Raw genomic sequence first — 23828 nt, 5'->3', positions numbered from 1 at the left:
CAGCTGCTGACTTTCAATATTTGGACACTTGCCTGCGATGTTGGGACCCAAGCCGATCATTGGATCAGGTGTAGCCGCTGCCGGTAAGGGAGCCCGGCGGTGAAGACCTTCGGCTTTGCATCCGATTATGTACTGCGTATGCGGAAAAGCACGCTAATGGGGCCAGCAGCGGAGGAGGGCCTAGCTTTGCCGCGGCACTGTCTCTGGAATTGGGGAAGGAGTCCCATCAAAAACAGGTCTCATTTCACCGCTGAAGGGTGCCAAATGTGGCACCAGGGGGGAGAGACAAATAAGCAGAAGTTTCACTTACTTATTAACCTAGAGTAAAGGAGGGTTATAACGCCAACTTTTGTTTTGCCATGTGTCCCATTGAAGAGATTCCCCTTCACTTACTGTCTCATAGCCAAAACACGAAGCAAGGGGGGAACTAGTATCTCCACTATGAAGCCCGTGTTCCCCTCCATTCCTGCTCTGGTGACCACCCAAAATTGTCACACTGTTAAAATTAGGGTTGTCCCGATACCGATACCAGTATCGGTATCGGGACAGATACCGAGTATTTGCGGGAGTACTTGTACTCCCGAAAATACCCCCGATGCCTAAATAGAATACTTGCCCCCCCCCGCCGCCGTCGTATATCGCAAAGCCGCCGCCGCGTTAATCACCGCGCGGGGAACATTAGAGTCAGCTTTCGTTTGAATAGCCGTTTTCCCCGCCGCGCATAGACACTCCCCCCTTGCTCGGGATTGGACGGCTCTGTCCAATCGCAAGCAAGGGGGAGTGTCTCTATACACAGAGAGGCAGGGAAAACAGCTTTTTCAAACGAAAGCTGACTGTAATGTTCCCCACGCGGTGATTAACGCGGAGGCGGCATCATTTAGGTACGGGGGACATGGCTGCAATATGGTGGGGGGACATGGCTGCAATATGGTGGGGGGACATGGCTGCAATATGGTGGGGGGGGACATGGCTGCAATATGGTGGGGGGGGGACATGGCTGCAATATGGTGGGGGGGGACATGGCTGCATTTGGGGACACATTTAAAAAAAAAAGTATCGGTATTCGGTATCGGCGAGTACATAAAAAAAGTATCGGTACTTGTACTCAGTCCTAAAAAAGTGGTATCGGGACAACCCTAGTTAAAAATCTGACAGGTGTCCCAATTCCTCCCCACCAAAGCTAAAAACGAAACAAATCTTAAAAGCCATTCAGTCCATAAAATGTAAAGTCGGAAATTTGAGTAATCCACCAAATTTTCTTTTTGGAGCATCAGTTCCCTGCTATCACCTCTATTACTAAAAATCTCCTATTATAAACCTTAGGTCAACATCCGCGATCTTTATTCATATGTCTAGATACTGGTAAATGCGCTTGATTCATAGAGGGTTTAAATACCATAGATCTCCATGGCTTTTTAGATCTAGAACATTTTTGACTATCCATGGACTCTACCAAAGATTCACAATATACCCGGGGCCAACCCCTGGACAATCTCATCTTAGAATGGGATTTTATGTAAATTTTATGTTTCTGGATAAGATCTTTGCTGCATTAGTTCAGGGGATTGTATCTTACAGAGACACCCCAAAGGTTTTGGAAAACACTTTGCTTTACAATCCTTCTCATTGATTATACTTTTGTTGACATTGTATATACACATCTTTCTCAAACAGAAGGGGACATTCTTTCAAAATCTGACAAAACCCTACTTTCCATTTGATCCACCCCCTCTGTGCTGAGGCTATGGGTACATTATATTTTGTTTAATTGCAGCAGACAGATAGCCGGTGACTCCCCTTCTAGGTACCAATCTCATTAAGCGAGTCGAGTTTGTGGACTTGGTATGTGACCTTTAAAAGTGATAGTAAACTCTTTACTATGTGAAAAAGCTTCTGCGCTACTGAGTGAATAAATCAACCAAAATATACAGTATAAAATAATTTCAGCAACAACTACGCAGTGTATACACAACAATAAGTAAATAGGGAATTAGGTCATTGCATAAAAAATAGGTAGACATATAATAATAAATGTGAAAAAAATGTTAAAAAGTGGTAAAGGTGACCAAAAAAACCTAACATACACAACCACAAATAAAGTCCATAAGTGAAATGGCAGTCAACACTGCTAAGGAAATAGATGTCCACCAGTCCTGAAGAGAAATGAGAAACTCCACCAAAGACACCGGTCTGGTCTCCCAGAACTCTCACCTCAGCAAAGGGTCAAATCAGCAGGAAGAGCGCAAAATGTATCCACCACACACTGGTTTCCTTGGTATGTCACGGTCCAAGTAGCAGATGCTACACCCGGTCCCTTATCAAAGTACTTGTATGCTCTCCGTACCAGGGAACAAAAGGGGACAAAGGAGGGCCTCCAATGGTGTAGTATAAAACTTAAGAAACATTTATTTAAGTAAAAGTGCGCTTACATGAAAGAATATAAACAAATGCATTAAATCATGAACAGTGGCGTCCTCTGCGCCGTCTCACGTCACTCCTGGTGTACGTCTGCCCACGGCCAATCCCTACGCATTACGACACGGTCGCGTATCTTCAACTCTTTACTACCACTTGTACCCTAAGGCTTACCGTTAGGTACTGTGAATATCAGAGTGCATGCAGCTGATGGCAGCGACACATGCGCTCTGAAGGTTCGGCTTACAGTGCCGAATCTTTAGAGCCCGTGTTGAAAACGGCAGCCCATGCGCAGCAGTGTAGTCATCGCAGCTCCGGCCAATCACATAGCTGGAGCTTGCGAACCCAGAATGGGAAAACTTGTCAGCCATTTCAGCAGTGATTTTACAGCGCTGAAGGGCTTCGCGCCAAGGGGAGTATTTCATAAAGTGCTAGTATGCGATTCACACTAGCACATTATGCCATTGCCTTCCATGTTTTTTATTTTTTGAAAAAATTGGCGGTTTACAACCGCTTTAATGTTGACTAAATCAGTGTCGATATCCTGTGCCACATCTCTCTGTAGATTGTTGATGCTCCCGTGCGCAATTCCATGTTAAAAATAGTTAAAGCGGTTGTAAACCCGCATGAAATTTTTTATTATTTTTTTCTCCTGTAAGGCAAAAGTCATAATGAGCCAATATGCACCGCATATTAGCTCATTATGAAATACTTACCTCGGAACGAGGTGTGTAGCACTTCCCTGGTCCACGCCGAGCGAGATTTCATCTTGCCTCGGCGTGTCTTCCGGGTATTGCCGCTCCAGCGCTGTGATTGGCTGGAGCGGCGATGACATCACTCCCGCGCGTGCGATTTAAAACTCGGCAAGGTCCGGCGGCTGCCGGTCCTTTCGCCGTAGATCCCCCCTGCGCATGCGCCGCGGCGCATTGCGAGGGGAATATCTCCTAAACTGTGCAGGTTTAGGAGATATTCTCCTTACCTACAGGTAAGCCTTGTTATATAGGCTTACCTGTAGGTAAAGGTCAAAAAAGTGGGTTTACAACCACTTTAAAGAAATGTAAAAAAAAACTTTACTTTTCCATAACCAACTTGATCCATTTTAAAAATCCCCACTTTCACATGAAATACAAAAGTCAAAAACCACACATACAATTAGCTATTGTTTAATTTTCTAATAAAAAAAACAATTACGTGTACAGTAAGACATGATTATTTAATATTAAATGTACAAAAAATGGGTAAGGTGTCCATCCAATTGCAATAACACTCCTCAAGGTTTAAAAAAAATAAAAATAAAAAAAAACATGCCATCAAAAATGATTGCTTCATCTGATAAAGCAATTCTATATATCATGATTCTCAGGGGCTAAGAACCCTTCTCAGATAAAAAAAAAAAAAAGTCTGGCAATTGGCTGGTGATACCATTATACAAAATACAATAAGCCCTCGATACAAAAAACAGTATATACTATAGCTTTGAAATTAATGTAGAAGGCACATTTGAAAGAAAAAAAAAAAAACATACAATACAGACTAGGAGGTAGGTGGAATGATTTGTTCGGTACGTCAAGCTTAAAATTCTATTTTCTGCTATTACCACTTTCTAAAAGATTTTGTTGTCCCCCTAAACCTCACAGGGTATAAAAATACATCCGACTTCCATGGAGCATTGATTGGCACTATCACACTTCCTCTATCCAGCCAGCATTTATAAAACAAAAGATGCTAACATACTACTTACATATACACTCTATCATATTTTGAATACACCATCTTGCACTGACCCAATAAAAAGACTGCACATATTTTAAAACCATACTCCAACAAGAGCAACGGAGGATCACATTAAATACAAACTGTCAGATCCATCTCACATCTGCCACATTCTTTCATTGTTCTTACAAAAAAAAAAAGGAGAAAATTGGAATAAAATTCAAGCTAGGACCAGTTAATCCATACTGCCAAAGCATCCATCATATAGTCCACATGGGAACAAATTCCATCATTTATATGTCAAAATTCAAAAACACTATCATGTGATAAACAGGAGTAATCATGTTCTTGGGGAGGATATAAAACGGGAGCTGAAAGGGGTAAATAAAGTGTAGTGCATGATATTTACATATGACTGGAAAATGGAATATCTACTGGTATAGAGACATGTGGCCCAACGCTTCCCAATCGCTTTACATAAAAATACTTGAAGAGGCAGCTATGACATTGAAAAATATTGTTGATACCTTACGCTCTCAAATGGTGAAAAAAAATGTGTCAGCAATAAAAGCAGCAATGAGTGAGAAAAAAAAAATACTAAAATGAGACGAAAAAAAAAAAAAAAAAGTCAAGTCTTAAAAAGATTTTGTTCATTTGGAACATAAAAGTCTGCCAAGTAGCCTTGTTCAGTTTGAAGATTGTAGGCACCCTTGATTAGCAAAATCCTTCAGGAACTAGAAGCTTCATTGACCATGCCAAGAAACTTCTGGAAGCTTCTATAACCATGTAAGGAAACTTTCTTTATCCAGTTTGGTGCCAGCCAGAACAGACTCCATGTCATTTAGGATGTCAGAACTCAAAGCTTCTTGCAGGCTTGGCATAAGTTCCTCGCCTTCCACGTTCATTGCCTCCCCTTCTAAAGTACCAAGGTCCACATTTGTTCCTGGAAGTGCTTCCAAATAGTCAGGGAATCGGTTTGGTTGGGAGGGCATACTACTTTGGTTGATTGCATCACCTGTGAATGGAAACATAAGCAGGTCAGTTGGGAATAGACTGGAATACGTACGTATACAGGGGACTATTTACAAAAATCAGTATTTTTTTATAGAAAATTACTTCGAACCCTCACACATGTCCCCTGGGGCAGGACCCGGGTCCCCAAACACTTTTTATGGCAATATAAAATTAGCACTTTTGGTTTTTCATGTTAGTGCCACGTAGACTTTAACTGTGTTCCGCGGCTTTTCGCATTTGCCGCAAACACCGCATAATATTCGCTGTTGGGCAAACACCGGGCTCATCCCTAGTAAAAAACGTTTGCCAAAATGTTTTATAAAACGTTTAAAGTAAACCCCAGAAAACTCAGAACTAAGCCCATGTCTCCCCCTTCCAGCCACCGACATGTTGTCCCCGAGTGACTTTCGGGTATTGCCGCTCCGGCGCTGTGATTGGGCGGAGCGGCGAGGACGTTACTCCACGCATGCGCACAAAAAAAATAAAAAATGGCATATGCTGGGGAAGAAATGCCACAGAGTTTTGTTTTGGCCCAGTGCATGCGCCGCTTGCATTTCCAGCAGGCTACAAGTGAAATATCTCTTAAACGGCGCACATTTAGGAGATAGTTCCACTACCTATAGCCAAGCCTTATTCTAGGCCAGAGGTCTCCAAACTGCAGCCCGAGGGCCGGATGTGGCCCTTTTCTAGCCTTAATCCGGCCCTTGGGGCAGTAATGCTCCCAACGATATGAGGCACTATTCCTCATAATGACACCAACAATGGGGCACTATTTCTTCCACTAATAGCAATGATGGAGCACTATTCCTCCTCCTACTGCCCACCAACACTGGGGCCGTGTTTATTTTCACTGATGCTCGGCCCTTGGGGCATTTTCTACCCCCACTGGTCAGAATCCCCCTGAAGTCTGAAAGACAAAAAACTGTCCCTTTGCTTGAAAAGTATGGAGACCCCTGTTCTAGGCTTACCTATAGGTAGAAGTCCAAAAAGTGGGTTTACAACCACTTTAAGGATATGGAGTAGTCATGCATTCTTGCCATGGGTTCATGCACCACCAGCAATAATTTTTACATCCAATCTAAAGTAAAGAAATGCACCCACCTGTGTCCATTTCATCAACACTGTTAAGGAAGTCGTCAGGGGTCCTAGGTACACTGTAACTACTCATACTTAATCCACTATCCGTGCTTTCATCTCTGGAGTGATACGTGCCACTGCAAACACAAAGCAGAATGCGTTAGCCAAGATACATAGGAAAAGAATATAAAAATATTGTCTTGTACAACGGTCATATGCAGAAAGACATTGGGGCAAAAGGTCTCAAGCATCAGGTTGCATGACCCGCTTTTTAAATACTATAAACCCACTTTCATGTACATATTCAGGAGAATCTCAAAAAAATTAAAAATAAATATCAAAAAGTTAATTTCAGCCATTCAAAAAGTGAAACTCCTATTTTATATAGATGTGTTACACAAAGTGATTATATATTTTGAATTATTTTTACTACATTTAAAAAAAAAAAAAAAAAAAAAAAAAAAAACACACATAATAGTAGCATTGCACAATATAATAGACAATATTAATAGAACTTAATATTACACCTGAGAGTATCTTTGTTATTTGGAGGGTCCGCGCGTCCTACTACACAATGTGGATGCCACGAACCCTTGGAGAGGTTATGCACAGGTGGGCTATATAGTATTACCAAAAGAATAAAAACATATTACTCGTCTATTGTAGGCAAGCCACCATAAACCAAACAGTAAAAAAGGTATTCAGTATAAGAAAAACAAATAAAACTGTACCAGAACATGAGGATTGTTCATTAAGGGATTACATTCATAACGTTAAGCAACATCTGGGAATCTCGGGGTCCATGGTGACCATTGTGTATTCAAGGCATTAAACATGTTAGATTGGATTGCAAAGAGTCTTTCATAAGAGTGGTGCATCTTAACCCTTTGTATAACTTCATCAGTGTAGTTTTCCATTTTACTGTAATTGTTAAACGGGGAGCTATGAGTATATGGATTATTGCGCTCCTAAACTGGGTAGGTACTTGATTTATAGAAAGATTGGGGATTGGGTTTAATAAAGCCAGTTATAGAGGAAATTAGAGTAAAGACTGCGTACTAGAAGCTGCCAGAGCGATAGATTTCAAGCATCTTTTAACTTTTGACGATTATGTCTTACAGCTAGTGAAAACCCCAAATTCATTATCTCCGAAAATTTGATTATTACACAAGACCAAGAAAAAAAAAAAAAAAAAAGAAGAAAAGATTTTTAATACAGAAATGTTGGCTTAGTGAAAAGTATGTCCATGTACAGCAGAGATATGCAATTAGCGGACCTCCAGTTGTTGTAAAACTACAAGTCCCATCATGCCTCTCCCTTTGGGTGTCATGCTTGTGGCTGTCAGAGTCTCGCAATGCCTCATGGGATTTGTAGTTCTGCAACAGCTGGAGGTCCGCTAATTGCAGATCCCTGATGTACAGTATAGTATGCACTTAATACTTGGTCGGGGCTCCTTTTGCATGAATTACTGCCTCAATGCAGCGTGGCATGGAGGTGATCAGCCTGTGGCACTGCTGAGGTGTTATAGAAGTCCAGGTTACTTTGATAGCGGCCTTCAGCTTGTCTGCATTGTTGGGTCTGGTGTCTCATCTTCCTACTGACAATACCGCACAGATTCTCTATGGTGTTTAGGTCAGGCGAGTATGCTGGCCAATCAAGCACAGTGATACCATGATCATTCAATTGGGTATTGGTACCTGCCCACACTGCCAAAACTACCAATACCTGTTTTAATGATCATGGCTTCACTGTGCTCGATTGGCCAGCAAACTCGCCTGACCTAAACCCCATAGAGAATCTGTGGGGTATTGTCAAGAGGAAGATGACACAAGACCCAACAATGCAGACAAGCTGAAGGCCGCCATAAAAGCAACCTGGGCTTCCATAACACCTCAGAAATGCCTCCATGCCGCATTGATACAGTAATTCATGCAAAAGGAGCTCCGACCAAGTATTGAGTGAAAACCATACTGTACATGGACATACTTTTCAGTAAACCAACATTTCTGTATTAAAAATTATTTATTGGTCGTATGTAATATTCAAATTTTCCAATATACTGAATTTGGGGTTTTCACTAGCTGTAAGCCATAATCATCAAAATTAAAAAAAGAACAATGATTAATCTCTCTCTTCTGAGTTTCACTTTTTGAATTAGATTACTGAAATGAACTTTTTGATGATATTCTAATTTTATGAGATGCACCTGTAATCATGCAGTGTCTTCTGCAACCTCATGCACGTCTCCACAAGGCTAAGCTGATTTCGCCAATCTACCCTCCTTTCCACATCTAAGGCCTTATTGTACACTGCTGCTCCTCAACTGAAGTTTTTTGGGGTTTTGGCGTTTTTCGGCCCCTGAATGCACCTCAATAAGTGTGCCCCCCATGCACAAATAGGTGCACTTTTAAACACTTGCCGACTGCCCCATAGCAGATTTACTGCTACAGGACAACTGTGCTGAGCAGAATCACGTATATACACACACACACGTGATTCAGCACGCCCGGGTAGGGGGCACACCGCTTCTGCTGTGATTTTTCACAGCAGAAGTCGATCAGCAGGTGACCGTGAGCGGATTGTCCGCCGACACCCGCCGATCGTCTGGAAGGCACACAGGACGGCGCTCTGCCTATGTAAACAAGGCAGAGCTCGGTTCTGACAGAGGAGAAGTGATGGATTTTTTTACCTTCAAAGCAAGAAATAAAATTAGTATCACTGATTCCTACAAAGGGTCAAAAGTGTCAGTGTCCGATTGTCCACCGTAATATCACAGTCCCGCTATAAGTCGCTGATCTACACAATTACTAGTTTAACAAATAAAATTTTGGAACCAAAGACATGTAGCAGAATAGACATTTATGAAGAATATATATATATATATATATATATATATATATATATATATATATATATATATATATATATATATATATATATATATATATATATATATATATATATATATATATATATATATAAACAGGCTTATTTATTAGTGCAAAAAAAAAAAAAAAAGCTCTCCATTTGTGGAAATTTTTTGAAATGATATTTGGTTACAGTATAACTGCGCAACTGTTAACCACTTAATTGCGCAGTCATGCAATGCTGTACCCAAACAAAATTTGCATCCTTTTTTCACCTACAAATAGAGCTTTCTTTTGGTGGTATTTGATCACATCTGCGGTTTTTATTTTTTGCTCTATAAAACAAAAAAAAAAGACAATTTTGAAAGAAAAATATTTTACATTTTGCTATAATAAATACACCCAAAATTGTTTTTAAAAAACAAAGTGTCTTCATCAGATTAGGCAATATATATATTTTTATTTTTTTTACCAAAAATATATGTAAGTGTATATGGATAGGTTTCCGCAAAAGTTATAGCGTCTACAAACTATGGGAAAGATTTATGGCATTTGTATTACTAGTAATGGCTGCGATATGCAATTTTTAGCGGTACTGCAACATTGCGATGGACAGATCGGACACTTGACACATTTTTGGGACCATTGACATGTATACAGTGATCAGAGCTATGAAAATGCACCGATTACTGGTAGATGTCACTGGCAGGGAAGGGGGCGATCAAGGGGTTAAATGTGTGTTCCCTGGATATGTTCCAACTGTATGGGGATAGGACTGACTGGGGGAGGAGACATATCGGATGTGTCACCTCTCCCCTGACAGAACAGGGATTTGTGTGTTTCCACAGATGAGCACTGGTTCTCGCGACTGAACCCGCTGGCCACGCGCATCGGATTCCCCACCGTGCTGCGGGCACACTCACCTCCAGCGGCTCTTACAGGAAACAACGTACCCATACGTTGTTTTGCCCAGCCGTGCCATTATGCCGACATATCGGAGTGAGCCGGTCGGCAAGCGGTTAAAGTAACGCTGTATCGCAAAAAAATGGCCTGGTTATGAAGGGGGGGTATATCTTCTGAAGGTCAAGTGGTTAACATTGATTTTCTCCTGTTAGCCAGTTAACCGACGAATCAGCAAACAGCACAAAGCTTTGTTCCAGCAGTTTCCAACATCCGGATGCAAATCTGATCTCACTACTAAACAAGTGAACTCATCACAAACCTGTTGAGGAAAGGATCGGAACTGTTCATGGTCATTGTGCGGAGCTCTTGAGTTATTCCCGATGAACACACTGGGTTCTGAGTACCACCATCTTGCTCCATGGTTGGGATCTGACTACGAAGAGCTAGTTCCTGTAAAGACAAATGAACCTGTGTACTATTAAATTCAACAAAGACAGGAAACACATACAAGCCAGTCAAATTGGAAGATTGTAGAAAATGTCTGTTCTGTCTAATGTTCTTGATTTCTTATTTCCTAACAAAATATCAATACTACAGCTATTAAACAGTCTTAGTAGTGCCATTCCTGGTGAAATGTTACCAGGTGGACAATGAAAGCCAATTCAGATGACCTGAAGATGGCTTTATGGGATTTTGTTTTATTTTGTTACTGAAACAGGAAGAGACTATATTTCAATAATTAAAGTGTTACTAAACCTAGGAGCCTGCATTCACTATATCTGGTCTCCCACAGTACACAGAAATGAAAATACCTTTTTCTCATCAGCGGTATATAGCAGTCTTGCAACTTCTATGAGTGTCTGGTTAAAGCTTGTAGGAAGTTTCATTCTACTCGGACTGCCCTATGAGGCTGCATGACCCATGACCCTGGACAGTGCTGATTGGCCTTGTGCTGATCACATGCACCCTCCCCAAGAGAAAAACAAAAACACCTCTCTAGCAATACACACCAAACTAAGGATGTGCAGAGTGCCCCCCAAGGCTCTGTACTTTCAGGAGATGGATTGGGGACAGTGGAAGAAGGGGAAGATCAGAGAACACAGGATCAAGCAGCCTTTTTACACAATGCACAGTATTAACCCCTTCGGTTCCACAGTGAGTAGAACAAGAATGCATTACAGCATATACAACCTGATTTTACTGTTGTGGGTTTAGTAACACTTTAAGGACAGCCAATATGAATAGTGAAGGTGGGCTTAGATTCCACCTTCAGCATCACCAATGCCACCAGCCAAGTAAAAACGATAGGCTGAACATTCAGCCTCATCACTTTAAAAAAAAAAAAAAGGGTAAGCACTAGTCAACCACTCAGATAACATTGAGATTTTAAAGTTAATCCGTTTAAAAAAAAAAAAAAAACACAGCTAATGAAGAGCGAGCTCCATAAGGTGCCAACATATACCTACTTGATTTAAGGACTAGCCCTCCACAGCACCTCTGCTAATCCCAATTGCTTATCTCAGTATCAATCCAATGAAAACTGGAGCATAGGCCCTCCCCACCCTAAACAAATCCCCACTGACCAGGCCTTTGAGGTGGCTGAAGACTGAACTGCAATGTTGCACACAGGTTGGACTTGTCAAGGCTTCAACTTTCAAAAGCCAACATAAAGTGGTTGTATAGTCTTTTTACTTTTACCTACAGGTAAGGCTATAAGGCTTACCCGTAGGTAAAAAAATATCTCCTAAACCTTTATGGTTTATGGGATATTCCCCTTGCAATGAGCCAATGACTGCAGCGGCGTACAGGGGATTCTCGGCTTAAGGACTGGCAGATGCCGGACCGTGCCGGAAAGATGTCTCCCACGCAGGAGTGACAACATTGTGGCTCCAGCCCCTCACAGCGCTGGAGCCGCGGCAACATGTCGCTACCTCGGCGTGGACCAAGTGAGTGTCCGACGCCTTGTTCTAAGGCAAGTATTTCATAATGAGCTAGTATGCAGTGCATACTAGCTCATTATGCCTTTTACCTTACAGGAGTAAAAATAAAAAATAAAAAAATATTGTGTCAGCTGGTATACAACCGCTTTAAAAGTGGAAATCCAGCTAAAGGGATTTTTTTCTTCTTTTAAAGTTATTTATGGACAGCGTGGAAGAAAGGATTACAGGCCCTGTCATGTTTTTATTGTCATCTGTGTGCTTGCTGGAAACTTCCCAACAGGACATGAAATAGGTGGGGGGACACGTCCCCTGACTTCCTGTCCCTCTGACAACAGGGGCTCCCTTTCCTGTGCTTTATACGTCAGTCATGACCTTGCAGTGCTGTGCGTCCGCACCAACATGGCTCCCCCTGGATCTCTTGAATCAGGATGGGCAGAAAACAAGACAAACTTGGTATCTCTAGTTTGAAAGAAATGTTTTTATTCGCTTTCATCCTCGGCATCAAAAATTTACAAAATTGCCAAGAAAAAAAAAAAGTTGCTCTGCCATTTGACACTAGATCTTGCTTTAGCAGGTCACAAGTTTTCATTTTAGGAGCAAACCTCACACTAGTGTTTTGATTGTTTGAGGTAACCAAGTAACAAAAACAACTTTCACAAAACTCATCAATGTTGGTTTATGATGATATCTGCAATTGAAACTTGATTATCAGCCAGAAACTTGGCAGACTGGATTTTATTCTGCTTTTGGTTGCGTATGTTCACTCAAATTAAGAGCGTATGGGACACAAACCTACAAGAGCTCAATGTGTGCTCACTAAAATATACTATTCGTTTTCCTCTTTTGCTGCAGTTGATTACTTGGGTAAATGTTCATTTAAATTTCTCATCTCCATGTCTATAAGAGGACAGAGAACCCCACACCACGACACAGACAGGACAAACATGTAAAGAATAACAAAAGGCAGCTTCTAACCTGTGGCCTCACCTGCCGGAGCAGTTCTTGATGCTTGAGTCGGAGGCGTTCCTTCTCCATCTGAAGCTGCTGGAGCCTCATCTGATTGCCCCCTCCTCCCATGACACCACTCTGGGGGCTCTGCGGGGCCAGCGGAGGAGGAGATCTCACCGGCGCGCTCTGACTCAGCCTCTGCTGGTTTATAGCTGGAAAGAGAATAATAAACCATCAGGGACACATGCAGTCTTTACAAATGCTCATAATGTAAATCATTTTATAGGAGTAGCAATCCATCTGAATACCTTATACAATATTGCACTAAATCTGCTACTGATCAATAATTGCTTCCTGCCCAGCCTATAGTCAAACCATGGCTGAGCGGGAATTTTCACATCCTGGGTGGACGTCCTCCCAGTCACAATTTGTCACCTGCTGTGTCTACCAAACATAGCGGGTGACCAATCATTGTACAGGGCCTGCCCCAGTACTATGTGATCGCGGTGACCAATCACAGCAATCGCATGACAGTTGTACACAATGCATGGCTTTCATTCATAGCCATTAACTGTGTACTATTGTGACAGACAGGACAAATCGCAGCGCAACCCATGTGACAGCTGTGGCCAACAACAGCTTTCACAATGGTACACAAATGAATGGATGCCATTCATAAGAATGGTTTGCAACAGTGATCACTAATATAAGCAAATCGGTGGGAGGGGGGGAACACAACCCAACACTGATCACGTCCTCAGAACAGTACAGCGTCACTATGTTTAAAGCGGAGGTTCACCGGTAATCTGCTGTTTTTACCCTTAGATTGATGCTCATTTAGTCTAGGGGAATCGGCTAGTTGTTTTAAAATCCGAGCATTACTTACCGTTGTAGAGGGCGATCTTCTCCGCCACTTCCGGGTATGGGCGTTGCTTCTTGATTGACAGTCTTCCGAAAGGCTTCCGACGGTCGCATCCATCGCGTCACGATTTTCCGAAAGTAGCCGAACGTCGGTGCGCAGGCGCAGTATAGAGCCGCACCGACGTTGTGCTTCTTTTGGCTACTCGTGACGCGATGGATGCGACCGTCGGAAGCCTGTCAATCAAGAAGGAACGCCCGCTCCCGAAGACCCATACCCGGAAGTGGCGGAGAAGAGCGCCCTCTACAACGGTAAGTAATGCTCGGATTTTAAAACAACTAGCCGATTCCCCTAGACAAAATGAGCATCCATCCAAGGGTAAAAACAGCATTTATGGGTGAACTCCCGCTTTAACACTGTACTGATTGATCACATTATGTAATAAAAAATTAAAAAGTTTCATTGCAACTTCTCCTAAAAAACGTATACAAAATGAAAAGCTCGAAGAGACGACGAGGGAAGAAACCAGCCATGCTTGATTTCCAATGAGTCAAATTGCTGAAGACCTGCTGGGGTACCAAGAAGGCGGCATCCCAAGTTCCTCCAACCTGCCTCCTCTGTTTCCTCAATTTGTCTGTTGCATGACAACGTACACCGAGCATGCATAGGCCAAGGATCACTGACAGAGTTGGAAAATTTGGTTCTTATGCAATATACCTTTGGTTCCTACGCCAATACATCAAAAGGGGAGTTCTCAGCCTTTAATAATCCCAAAGGGAAATTGGGGCAAAGTATTCTGAATCTGGGATGATTTTAACATATCAAAAACGTCACCAATAAGGAACAAAAAGGCAAATTGGAATTCTCTCCCAAAACCATTAAAAAATAAATTAAAAATAAAAACACACACATACCCCTCCCAAAATGTCAGAAAAAAATGAAAGCCAAAAGTTCCTGCTCTGCTGGGCATCTGCATCTGATACATTTCGATCGCCCCGTCCGTTTGTTTTTTCTTAAGTGTATTTTGTGCGTGAGAGAGGAGCCGGACTGCAGGAGTTGGGAGTAGGCAGGTCTCCCCCAGAGGCAATCTGCCACCTTTCTCCATGCCCCTGGTGGCAATGGTGGGTGTGTGAGGGGGTCCTCCCACACAGTCCGCCCTACCTGCTCCGCTTTGAAGCCCAACGGGGCAGAGGGACTCCCTATAAGGGAGTGAGAGGATTTACCCGCTCAACCAGCCCCGTTAGTCCTTCGCCTCTCTCTTTTTTTTTAGAGACCGCATGGTCAAAGTGTGTGCATGTTAAACCAATTTCAAGTGCGTGTGTAAGTGTGGTGGTTTTTGTGGGAGGGGGGTGGGCGTACTAAGAGCAGGCTTACCTCGCATAGCACACCCACCGGGAGCCGGGCCGAGACCACCAAACTCAATTCACATGTAGCCGAGAGCGGGATCCGAACCCCTAGCTGCAGAGGTGAATGGCTTGTCAGCGCAGTGCCAATCGCGTTGAGCCACCGCAGCTCCCGTCCAGTTAAGGCCCATACATGCAAGTGTTTTCCCCTTTCAGAGGTACTGCCAACACGAGAGCAGGATAAGCACTTCCCTAGGGCTGCTCCTTAATCCACCATGTATACAAATACATGCCCCAACAACTCTAGCATGCCACCGTTCTAAAAAGGATGTGGGATACTATTTACATATTGCATTCATTCATTTTATTTTCATACAAGGTCATCCTCAATACAACCACTTGTTTGCACCTGGTGCTTTTACCTGGTGCTGCTCATTCTTTAAGTCCTTCAGAAATAGGCAACCCATTCACCAGATTTCTAATGCTCAGAGCTTGGCGTTAAAGGGCCTGAGCAACAGTCATCCATTAGAGGAATCACCTCATAGGCTACCCCCTCATTTATAAAAAGATCTGTCATGTGAAACAATGCTCTGTTTGTTTAGGTGGGTTAGCCCAGTTTCTCTCTAGTACTTTTATTTTCAGCAGGTCATCATGACATCAGAAACTTGAACATATGCCAGGAGGTAAACAGCCACTCTACTTGGCAAACTCCAGCTCAGCAAACAGCCCACTTCTAGAGACTTTCTGAAGACTTTGTGTCTTGATTGAGAATGTCTATTTTATTTTCCTTTGTGGCAGAACAATGGAAGAGGAGAGTTTGTAGACATGGAGGCAGCTAAGACTGAAGGTTCTGTATGTGTTGAACACATGTGCAAAGAGATGTGCGCCAACTAAACGTCAAGCAGAAGAAGCCTGTAAAAGCCTCTGATGGAAGCAAATCTGCCCCATCTTGTTGCAGGGCGCCTCATCTGAGACAAGCGATAAACCCAAAACATGTGCAGGCACTGATCCAGTCCCGGTAAGGCCACATGTGTCATAGTGGCTAAGCAAAGATCTGCCAATACTGTTATTTTATACCAGTGGTGCCCAACATGCGACCATCTGACCTAGAGACCTATCGGGGCACCAGAACGCTCCCTCCTGTGCTCCAGCACAGTCTGTACTCTGAGGCAGAGTGAAGGGGGTGCAAAAATAGTATCTGAAAATGCCTGTGATTTTACAGTGCTCATTGTGTTTTCCATAGGTCATGTGACTCAAGAAAATGCATTAAAAGCGCAATACAGGTGCGTTCTTGCAGTGTTTTCAATGGAGATGTGCATTTTCTCTTTTTTTTTTTTAACTGACCAAATATACACAAAATGCAGCAAGCAGGATTTTTTTTTAAACTGCTTCCAAAAGGTGCGGATAATGGCTGAAAATAAATTCATATTCATGATATTAAATAAAAAGTCGAACACACACACAAAAAAAAAAAAATTATATGTGTGTGTGTGTATATATATATATATATATATATATATATATATATATATATAGTGCTGTCAGTTAAACGCGTTATTAACGGCGTTAACACAAACCCATTTTAACGCCGTCAATTTTTTTATCACGCGATTAAGGAGGTTCACCCTTTAAAACATTTTTTTTTTGTCAGCACGTACCTCTTAATCCCGATTTTCACCTGACGGCGATCCCGCGGGAGTTCCCAAGCACTGCCTGTGATTGACAGGATTCCGAACGGCGCATACTGCGCGTCACAGGTTGCCGGAAAAACCCGAACGTCGGTGCGGCTCTATACGGCGCATGCGCACCGACGTTCGGGTTCTGTCGGCAACCTGTGACGCGCAGTATGCGCCGTTCGGAATCCTGTCAATCACAGGCAGTGCTTGGGAACGCCCACTCCCGCGGGATCGCCGTCAGGTGAAAATCGGGATTAAGAGGTACGTGCTGACAAAAAAAAAAAAAAAAAAACACAGTGTATCTTTATACTAAATTCTCATAATTTTCAAGGCTAATAAGAAAGTTATTTTTAAAAATTGCATGAGGGGTTATTGCACTGCCATGGGTAACATTTGACAAATAAAAACACACATATATATATATATATATATATATATATATATATATATATATATACACACATACTGTACACTGATTAATCGTGAGTTAACTATGACATTAATGCGATTAGAAATTTTAATCGCTTGACAGCACTATATATATATATATATATATATATATATATATATATATATATATATATATATATATATATATATATATATATATATATATATATATATATACACACATATATATATATATATATACACACATATATATATACACATATATATATATATATATACACATATATATATACACATATATATATATACACATATATATATATATACACATATATATATATATACACATATATACACACACACACATACATACATACATACACACACAGAACTAGAGAATTTTCCTCCCCCATTTTGGATAGTGTAAGGGATGGTTATAATCACTGTCAGATTTTTTATTTTTTTTTGCTGCCTGTGTCCCATTACAGAGATTTCCATAAACTTCCTGTCCCGAAGCCAAAACAGGAAATAAGAGGAAATCCTTTAAGATTAAAAATGAATTCCTTGGAGACCCCCAGGTCACCAGAACTAGTGTCCCAATTGGAAGATTTCCTCTCCATTACTTTTATGGGGACAACCCAAAATTTGGGATTTTTTTTACTTTCAATGATAATGAAAATCGGGACAAAGAGGGTAAATCTCCCTAATGAGAGCACAAACCGCAATAAAAAACTCCATTTAAAATTAACAGATTCCCGACCGTCTCGAGTACATATACAGCGGCACGATGGCACTGCTGCGCGAAACCCTGTACAAGGTTCCTTTAAGAGCTGCCAGAGGGCGCGCGCAGCATGGTGGGGGATCCCATGCGCGTGGCCAGCGTTTGTAAACACACACCACACATCCCTGTCCTGTCAGAGGAGAGGAGACATGTCGTTTGTTCTTGGTAAGTAGGAACAGCGATATGTCTCCTCACCAAGGATGAGCTCCAGCGTGTTCGCATGGTACACGAGCAGAGTCCGACAGGAAGTCTGCACGGCGCTGCGCTAATCACAGCCAGGGAGACATTTCCCGATCTCTACAACCGAGCATCAGGACAATGTCTCCTTGGCTGTGATTAGCGCAGCGCCGAGCAGACTTCCTGGCGGACTCTGCACATTTAGCATGCGAAGACGCTGGAGCTCATCCTTACTCCTCACCTACTTCGTCCAATCTCCATACAGTTAGAACACACTGAGGGAACACACAACCCTCTTGATCGCCCCTTTAGTGTTAACCCCGTCCCTACCAGTGTCATTTACACGGTAATCAGTGCATTTTTATAGCACTGATCGCTGTATAAATGTCAATGGTCCCAAAAATGGGTAAAAAAAAAAAAAAAAAAAAAAAAAAAAAAAGTGTCTGATCTGTCAGTCTCAATACCGGAAAAAAAAAACCCATAAATCTTTCCCATAGTTTGCATGCGCTATAACTTTTGTGCAAATCAATATACGCCTATTGTGATATTTTTCCCCAAAAATATGAATATATTCTGGCCTAAACTGATGAAGAAATCTGTTATTGAAAAAAATAAATAAAATTGAGGATATTTATTAAAGCAACAAGTAAAAAAATGTTGCTCTTTTTGTGTATAGCGCAAAAAATAAAAACCGCAGAGGTAATCAAATAGCACCAAAAGAAAGCTCCATTTGTGGGGGGGGGGGGGGGGGGGGGGAGGACGCAAATTTAATTTGGGTACAGCATTGCATGACTGCGCAATTTCCAGTTAAAAAAAAAAAAAAAAAGACAGTGCCAAATTGTAAAAAATGCTCTGGCCAGGAAGGAAGTAAAACCTTCAGGGGCGGAAGTGGTTAAAAAAGGAAAAACATTTTGCCATTGGCTTTAACTTTAATGCACAGCGCCAACACAAGAAAAAGCACTGCTACTGAATGGTGCCCATGAAGGGTCAGGGGCCCAATTTCCAAGTTGGCCACCACTGCTCTGCAGCATTGTATATTCCCTGCTTGCATCACATGCACCTGGATACGACGTCAGGATCAATTACAAGATGCATCACACCCGTTATTGCTGCGCACCCCATCTGAACTCCATGCAGACATCAAATCACTCTGCTCAGCATTCACCCAAATCACAGAAGAATCTATTTTGGAGCACGCCGTGCTTACTCCCATGCACTATAAATAAAGGCTGTCAAACCTTACACAGACCAGAAATGGGTTCTTCTCCATACGGGCAATACTTAGCAGTTTCCTAGAAGTATACATCCCTGGAATAAGTCACGCCATTATTCATTATTTTCCTCTACAGCACTTTGTCAAAAACGCTGAGCCAGTCACGTCAGTACTTGCCCCTCACAGGAGCTTGCAATCTAACCTCAAAGGCTTATAGAACATTCTGCACTGGTCTCAGGATGCCCAGGCCTGAGGGCGCTCAGACTGCGTCTAAAGTCGTTGTGTAGCCCGAGGCTAAAGTTGGTGCAAAAATCACTTTAAATAGTTTCTCCTATGGGATTACATAACAGTCTGTGTTTAAAGGATTGCTAGACTGAAAGATCCATCATGATAATCCTACTAAAGGGTCATACACACAATGAGATTGGACAAACGATAGCCCGTTTTTATTTTTTTTGCATGCTAGTCTATCGAAAATAAAGAGGTTACTCAATTTATGAAGATTCTCGTATGACAGAATACAACTTCAGAAGAGATGTAATGTTTTAGGATAAAAACTATAGCGATTAAAAATAATCGTACGTTCTGGTATTGTACGAGAAATGTTTGCGTTTGTCACTTCGGATAATTTTAAAGGAACTGTCGCAATCGGCTCTCGAAAGCTGCGTACCAACGATCAGATTATCATACAAATCGGTATTTTTTGAACGATTTTCTGATGGTGTGCACTGGTCTTTAGGCGAACGGTCACTGAAGTCAATCTTTAGAATACAGTGCGGCCTTCAAAGACCATAAGGAACACTTGCATCTTGTTGCACACGCCGCCGACCTCCACTAAATGTTCACATCTTAAACCTATTATAAATCTGCATTTTTGTGGCACTACAACCCAGGAGCCAGGTAACAAATACTCCCTAAGACCCCTTTCGCACTGAAGCCACCTGCTTGTTTTAAAAACGCTTAAGTGGCGCTTTTTGGCAGCTAGCAGGGCGCTTTTAACCCCCTCTAGTAGCCAAAGGGATTAAAAATGCAGTGTTGCGTCGTTCCTAAAGTACTTTTAAGGCAATTCAGAAGCACTGTCCATTCATTGCAATGGGCAGGGGCGTTTTGGAGGAGCTGTATACAGCGCTCCCAAACCGCCCCAAAGATGCCGCTTGCAGGACTTTTTCCAACGTCCCACAAGCGTACCGCCCAGTGTGACAGGCTTTCACATTCAGGGCAGCATGGAAGGCAGTTTTCAGGAGCCATTCTGTAGGCTAATAGATTGGACAGATTGGCATCTGAACTCCAAATGAAAACAGATCTTTACCCAATAAAAACGTAATTTGTTTTGACTCCTTCCCCTCCCATTAAAATTGATCAATAAAAAAAAAAAAAAAAAAGATTGCACTCCCTCTGACGACACATGTGCGCCACCATGATCCGCGTAAGCGCAGATGTGCGGCGTGTCTGAGACCCAGCAGAGACCTGTGGGCCCATCTGGAGAATTCCTGCGCATGCACGTAGATGCCGCAAACACGAGGTCCCTTATTTCAGGGTGTACTGCAGGTCCCAAAAGCCAGGCACAGCCCCATGGCACATCTGCGTAGGCACAGGATTTTCAAAGATGGTGGCGCTGAGGTTGAAAGCCGGGGACAGCATTATGGATGGCTGAAGTCCCTCTAAATTTGATCATGCCTGCATTACAGAAACAGACCTCTTTCCTGCCCAACCCACAAACCTTGCTTCTCATGTTTCCTAGGAGGACTGCCACAACCCTCTGCAATTTTCTTGGAACCCCCTAAATTGGGACAGTGACCCAAAGGTTGCAAACCGTAGCACTAAACTAACCAGGGCTCAGCTTGAACGGTGCAATTACTCTTCTAAACGTGCTTACAGGAGAACAGCGAACAGGGATGACGTCATTGTGCTGCTATGCCCTTGCTGTCCAATCACAGGCTGCAGGTGGGTCCTAGGCTATTGCAATAAGTCTGCAGGGAAGTCCAAAAGCAGGCCTGGATCATAAATGTCTAACTAAAGAGAATTACGATTTCTTTGGCAGCCAACACCCCCCCCCCCCCCCCCCAAACATGCATTTCATTTAGCAGTCTGCCTGGTGTTCAGCCTTAAATATGTCCGACAAACAAGCCATTAAAAACTTGGGCCTTGTTCTTTTTGCCGTCTTCTTTCCACTCCTTACAAACCCAAAATGTATTTAACTCGCATGTGAAATGATGGGCAGACCTCACAGGCAGACCAAAGACAAAACCCCTCTGCTCTGGTTACAGGGAGAATCAGGACATGGGGGCAGGGGAGAGATTACAACTCAAGTCTCCAAAACAAAACCCCCAATTAACTACCCAGATCCTGGCAAACAACCATTCCTGTCCTGAAACAAAAAAGAGTGGCGGAAAAAAACTGTCGCAAGTGATAATGAATGCTTACACTACGACAAATAGTAATTAACACGAGAGACAATCACAGGACCGTGAAAGGTTCCAGGGAAATCCTCTTGTGAGCCGACCAAATGATTTACCATTGACAGATCCTCACTACCAGAACAAACTACAACCATTTAACCACTTAAGCCCCGGACAATTTTGTTGCTAAAGGCCACTTTTTGCGATTCGGCACTGCGTCGCTTTAACTGACAATTGCGCGGTCGTGCGACGTGGCTCCCAAAACAAAATTTGCGTCCCTTTTCCCCATAAAGGGAGCTTTCTTTTTGGTGTTAATTGATCACTTCTGCGGTTTTTAGTTTTTGCACTATAAACAAAAATAGAGCGACAATTTAAAAAAAAAAAAAAAAAAAACAATATTTACTTTTTGCTACAATAAATATCCCCAAAAAATATATAAAATAATTTTTTTTTCCTCAGTTTAGTCCGATACGTATTCTTCTACTTTTTTGGTAAAAATAAATAAAAAATAAATCGCAATAAGCATTTGATTGGTTTGCGCAAAAGTTATAGCGCCTACAATAGGGGATAGGTTTTTGTCATTTTTTTTTTTTTTTTTTTACTAGTAATGGCGGCGATCAGCGATTTTTATCGCGACTGCGACATTACGGTGGACACATCGGACACTTTTGACACTATTTTGGGACCATTGTCATTTTAACAGCGATCAGTGGTATAAAAATGCACCGATTACTGTGAAAATTACACTGGCAGTGAAGGGGTTAACCTGTAGGGGGCGCTGAAGGGGTTAAGTGTTTCCTAGAGAGCGATTCTTACTGTGTGGGGGTGTGGCTTGGCATGTCACTGATCGTCGTTCCTTATGACAGGGAACAGACGATCAGTGACACTCGCACTAGGAAGAACGAGGAAAGGTTTGTTTACACTTACCTCTCCCTGTTCTTCAGCTCTGTGACCCAATCGCGGGAACACCGGTGGCGATCGGGTCCCTAGCACGCTCACAGAGCTCAGGACCGGGACGCGAGTGTGCCGACACGCGACCTACGGCTGGGCTCTTAAAGGGCAACATACCTGTACGCGATTGTGCCCAGCCGTGCCATTCTGCCGACGTAAATCGGCGTGAGGCGGTCCTTAAGTGGTTAAATATAGCAATTCGACTTCCGAGGAACGAAGATCGGCTGTAACACAATGTAACATTTCTGTAACACAATGTAACATTTCTGTAACACAATGTAACATTTCTGTAACACAATGTAACATTTCTGTAACACAATGTAACATTTCTGTAACACAATGTAACATTTCTGTAACACAATGTAACATTTCTGTAACACAATGTAACATTTCTGTAACACAATGTAACATTTCTGTAACACAATGTAACATTTCTGTAACACAATGTAACATTGCGGTAACACAATGTAACATTGTGGTAACACAATGTAACATTGCGGTAACACAATGTAACATTGCGGTAACACAATGTAACATTTCTGTAACACAATGTAACATTTCTGTAACACAATGTAACATTTCTGTAACACAATGTAACATTTCTGTAACACAATGTAACATTTCTGTAACACAATGTAACATTTCTGTAACACAATGTAACATTTCTGTAACACAATGTGTGTTGTGTCTTTACAGCCTCTTCCAAAAAAAAGTTAGTTCATTCAAATGTTGCTGGATTGCCCCATTCACACCTCAATGTTTTGTAGCTTGAGCCTAGGTTCACATATGTGTGCGATCTCAGACATTGCATGCGATTCGCACCGGCACCGCAGGTGTCGATCACATGCGATATCTGTGCAGTGCGGGTTCAGCCTTACAGTTGTATGGCTGAACTTGCATTAAATTCGCACGAAAACAGTGGAGGCTCAGCCCTCTCTGCAGGCTGTGATTGGCAGGAGCCAAAGTTTCCCACTGCTGCTTCCATGTCAAGAGAGGAGAGAGTGCAGGGAAAGCTGCTGCCCACAGGCACAGCACCGGATCAAGATTAGTTTTAGGTAAGTATATTTTTGTGGGAGGGTTTTGTTCGAACACAAGGTTTTTTTTTTTTTTAACCCAATACAGAAAATGCATCAAGCTAAAC

General features: G+C 42.3%; 1 protein-coding gene across 11 annotated transcripts in view; it reads right to left on the bottom strand.

Annotated features, from left to right (window-relative positions):
* Positions 1-3562: 3562 nt before the first annotated feature.
* The window catches only part of YAP1 (Yes1 associated transcriptional regulator), a 104632-nt gene continuing 84366 nt past the window's right edge, over positions 3563-23828 (bottom strand). For 4 of the 11 annotated variants that reach the window (XM_040340202.1, XM_040340197.1, XM_040340205.1 and 1 more), the window contains 5 exons: positions 12905-13089; positions 10309-10439; positions 6747-6836; positions 6244-6356; positions 3563-5143 (listed from right to left, as the gene is read on the bottom strand). In XM_040340202.1, coding sequence (XP_040196136.1) covers positions 4905-5143; positions 6244-6356; positions 6747-6836; positions 10309-10439; positions 12905-13089 — 758 coding nt within the window. In that variant the 3' untranslated portion in view covers positions 3563-4904. The remainder of the gene's footprint in view (positions 5144-6243; positions 6357-6746; positions 6837-10308; positions 10440-12904; positions 13090-23828) is intronic. The other 7 variants (XM_040340201.1, XM_040340208.1, XM_040340204.1 and 4 more) reach the window with 3 other exon arrangements.

The sequence above is a fragment of the Rana temporaria genome, chromosome 2 (assembly GCF_905171775.1).
Source record: "Rana temporaria chromosome 2, aRanTem1.1, whole genome shotgun sequence".
NCBI classification, from domain to species: Eukaryota; Metazoa; Chordata; class Amphibia; order Anura; family Ranidae; genus Rana; species Rana temporaria.
This window is presented reverse-complemented; position numbering and strand designations above follow the sequence as displayed.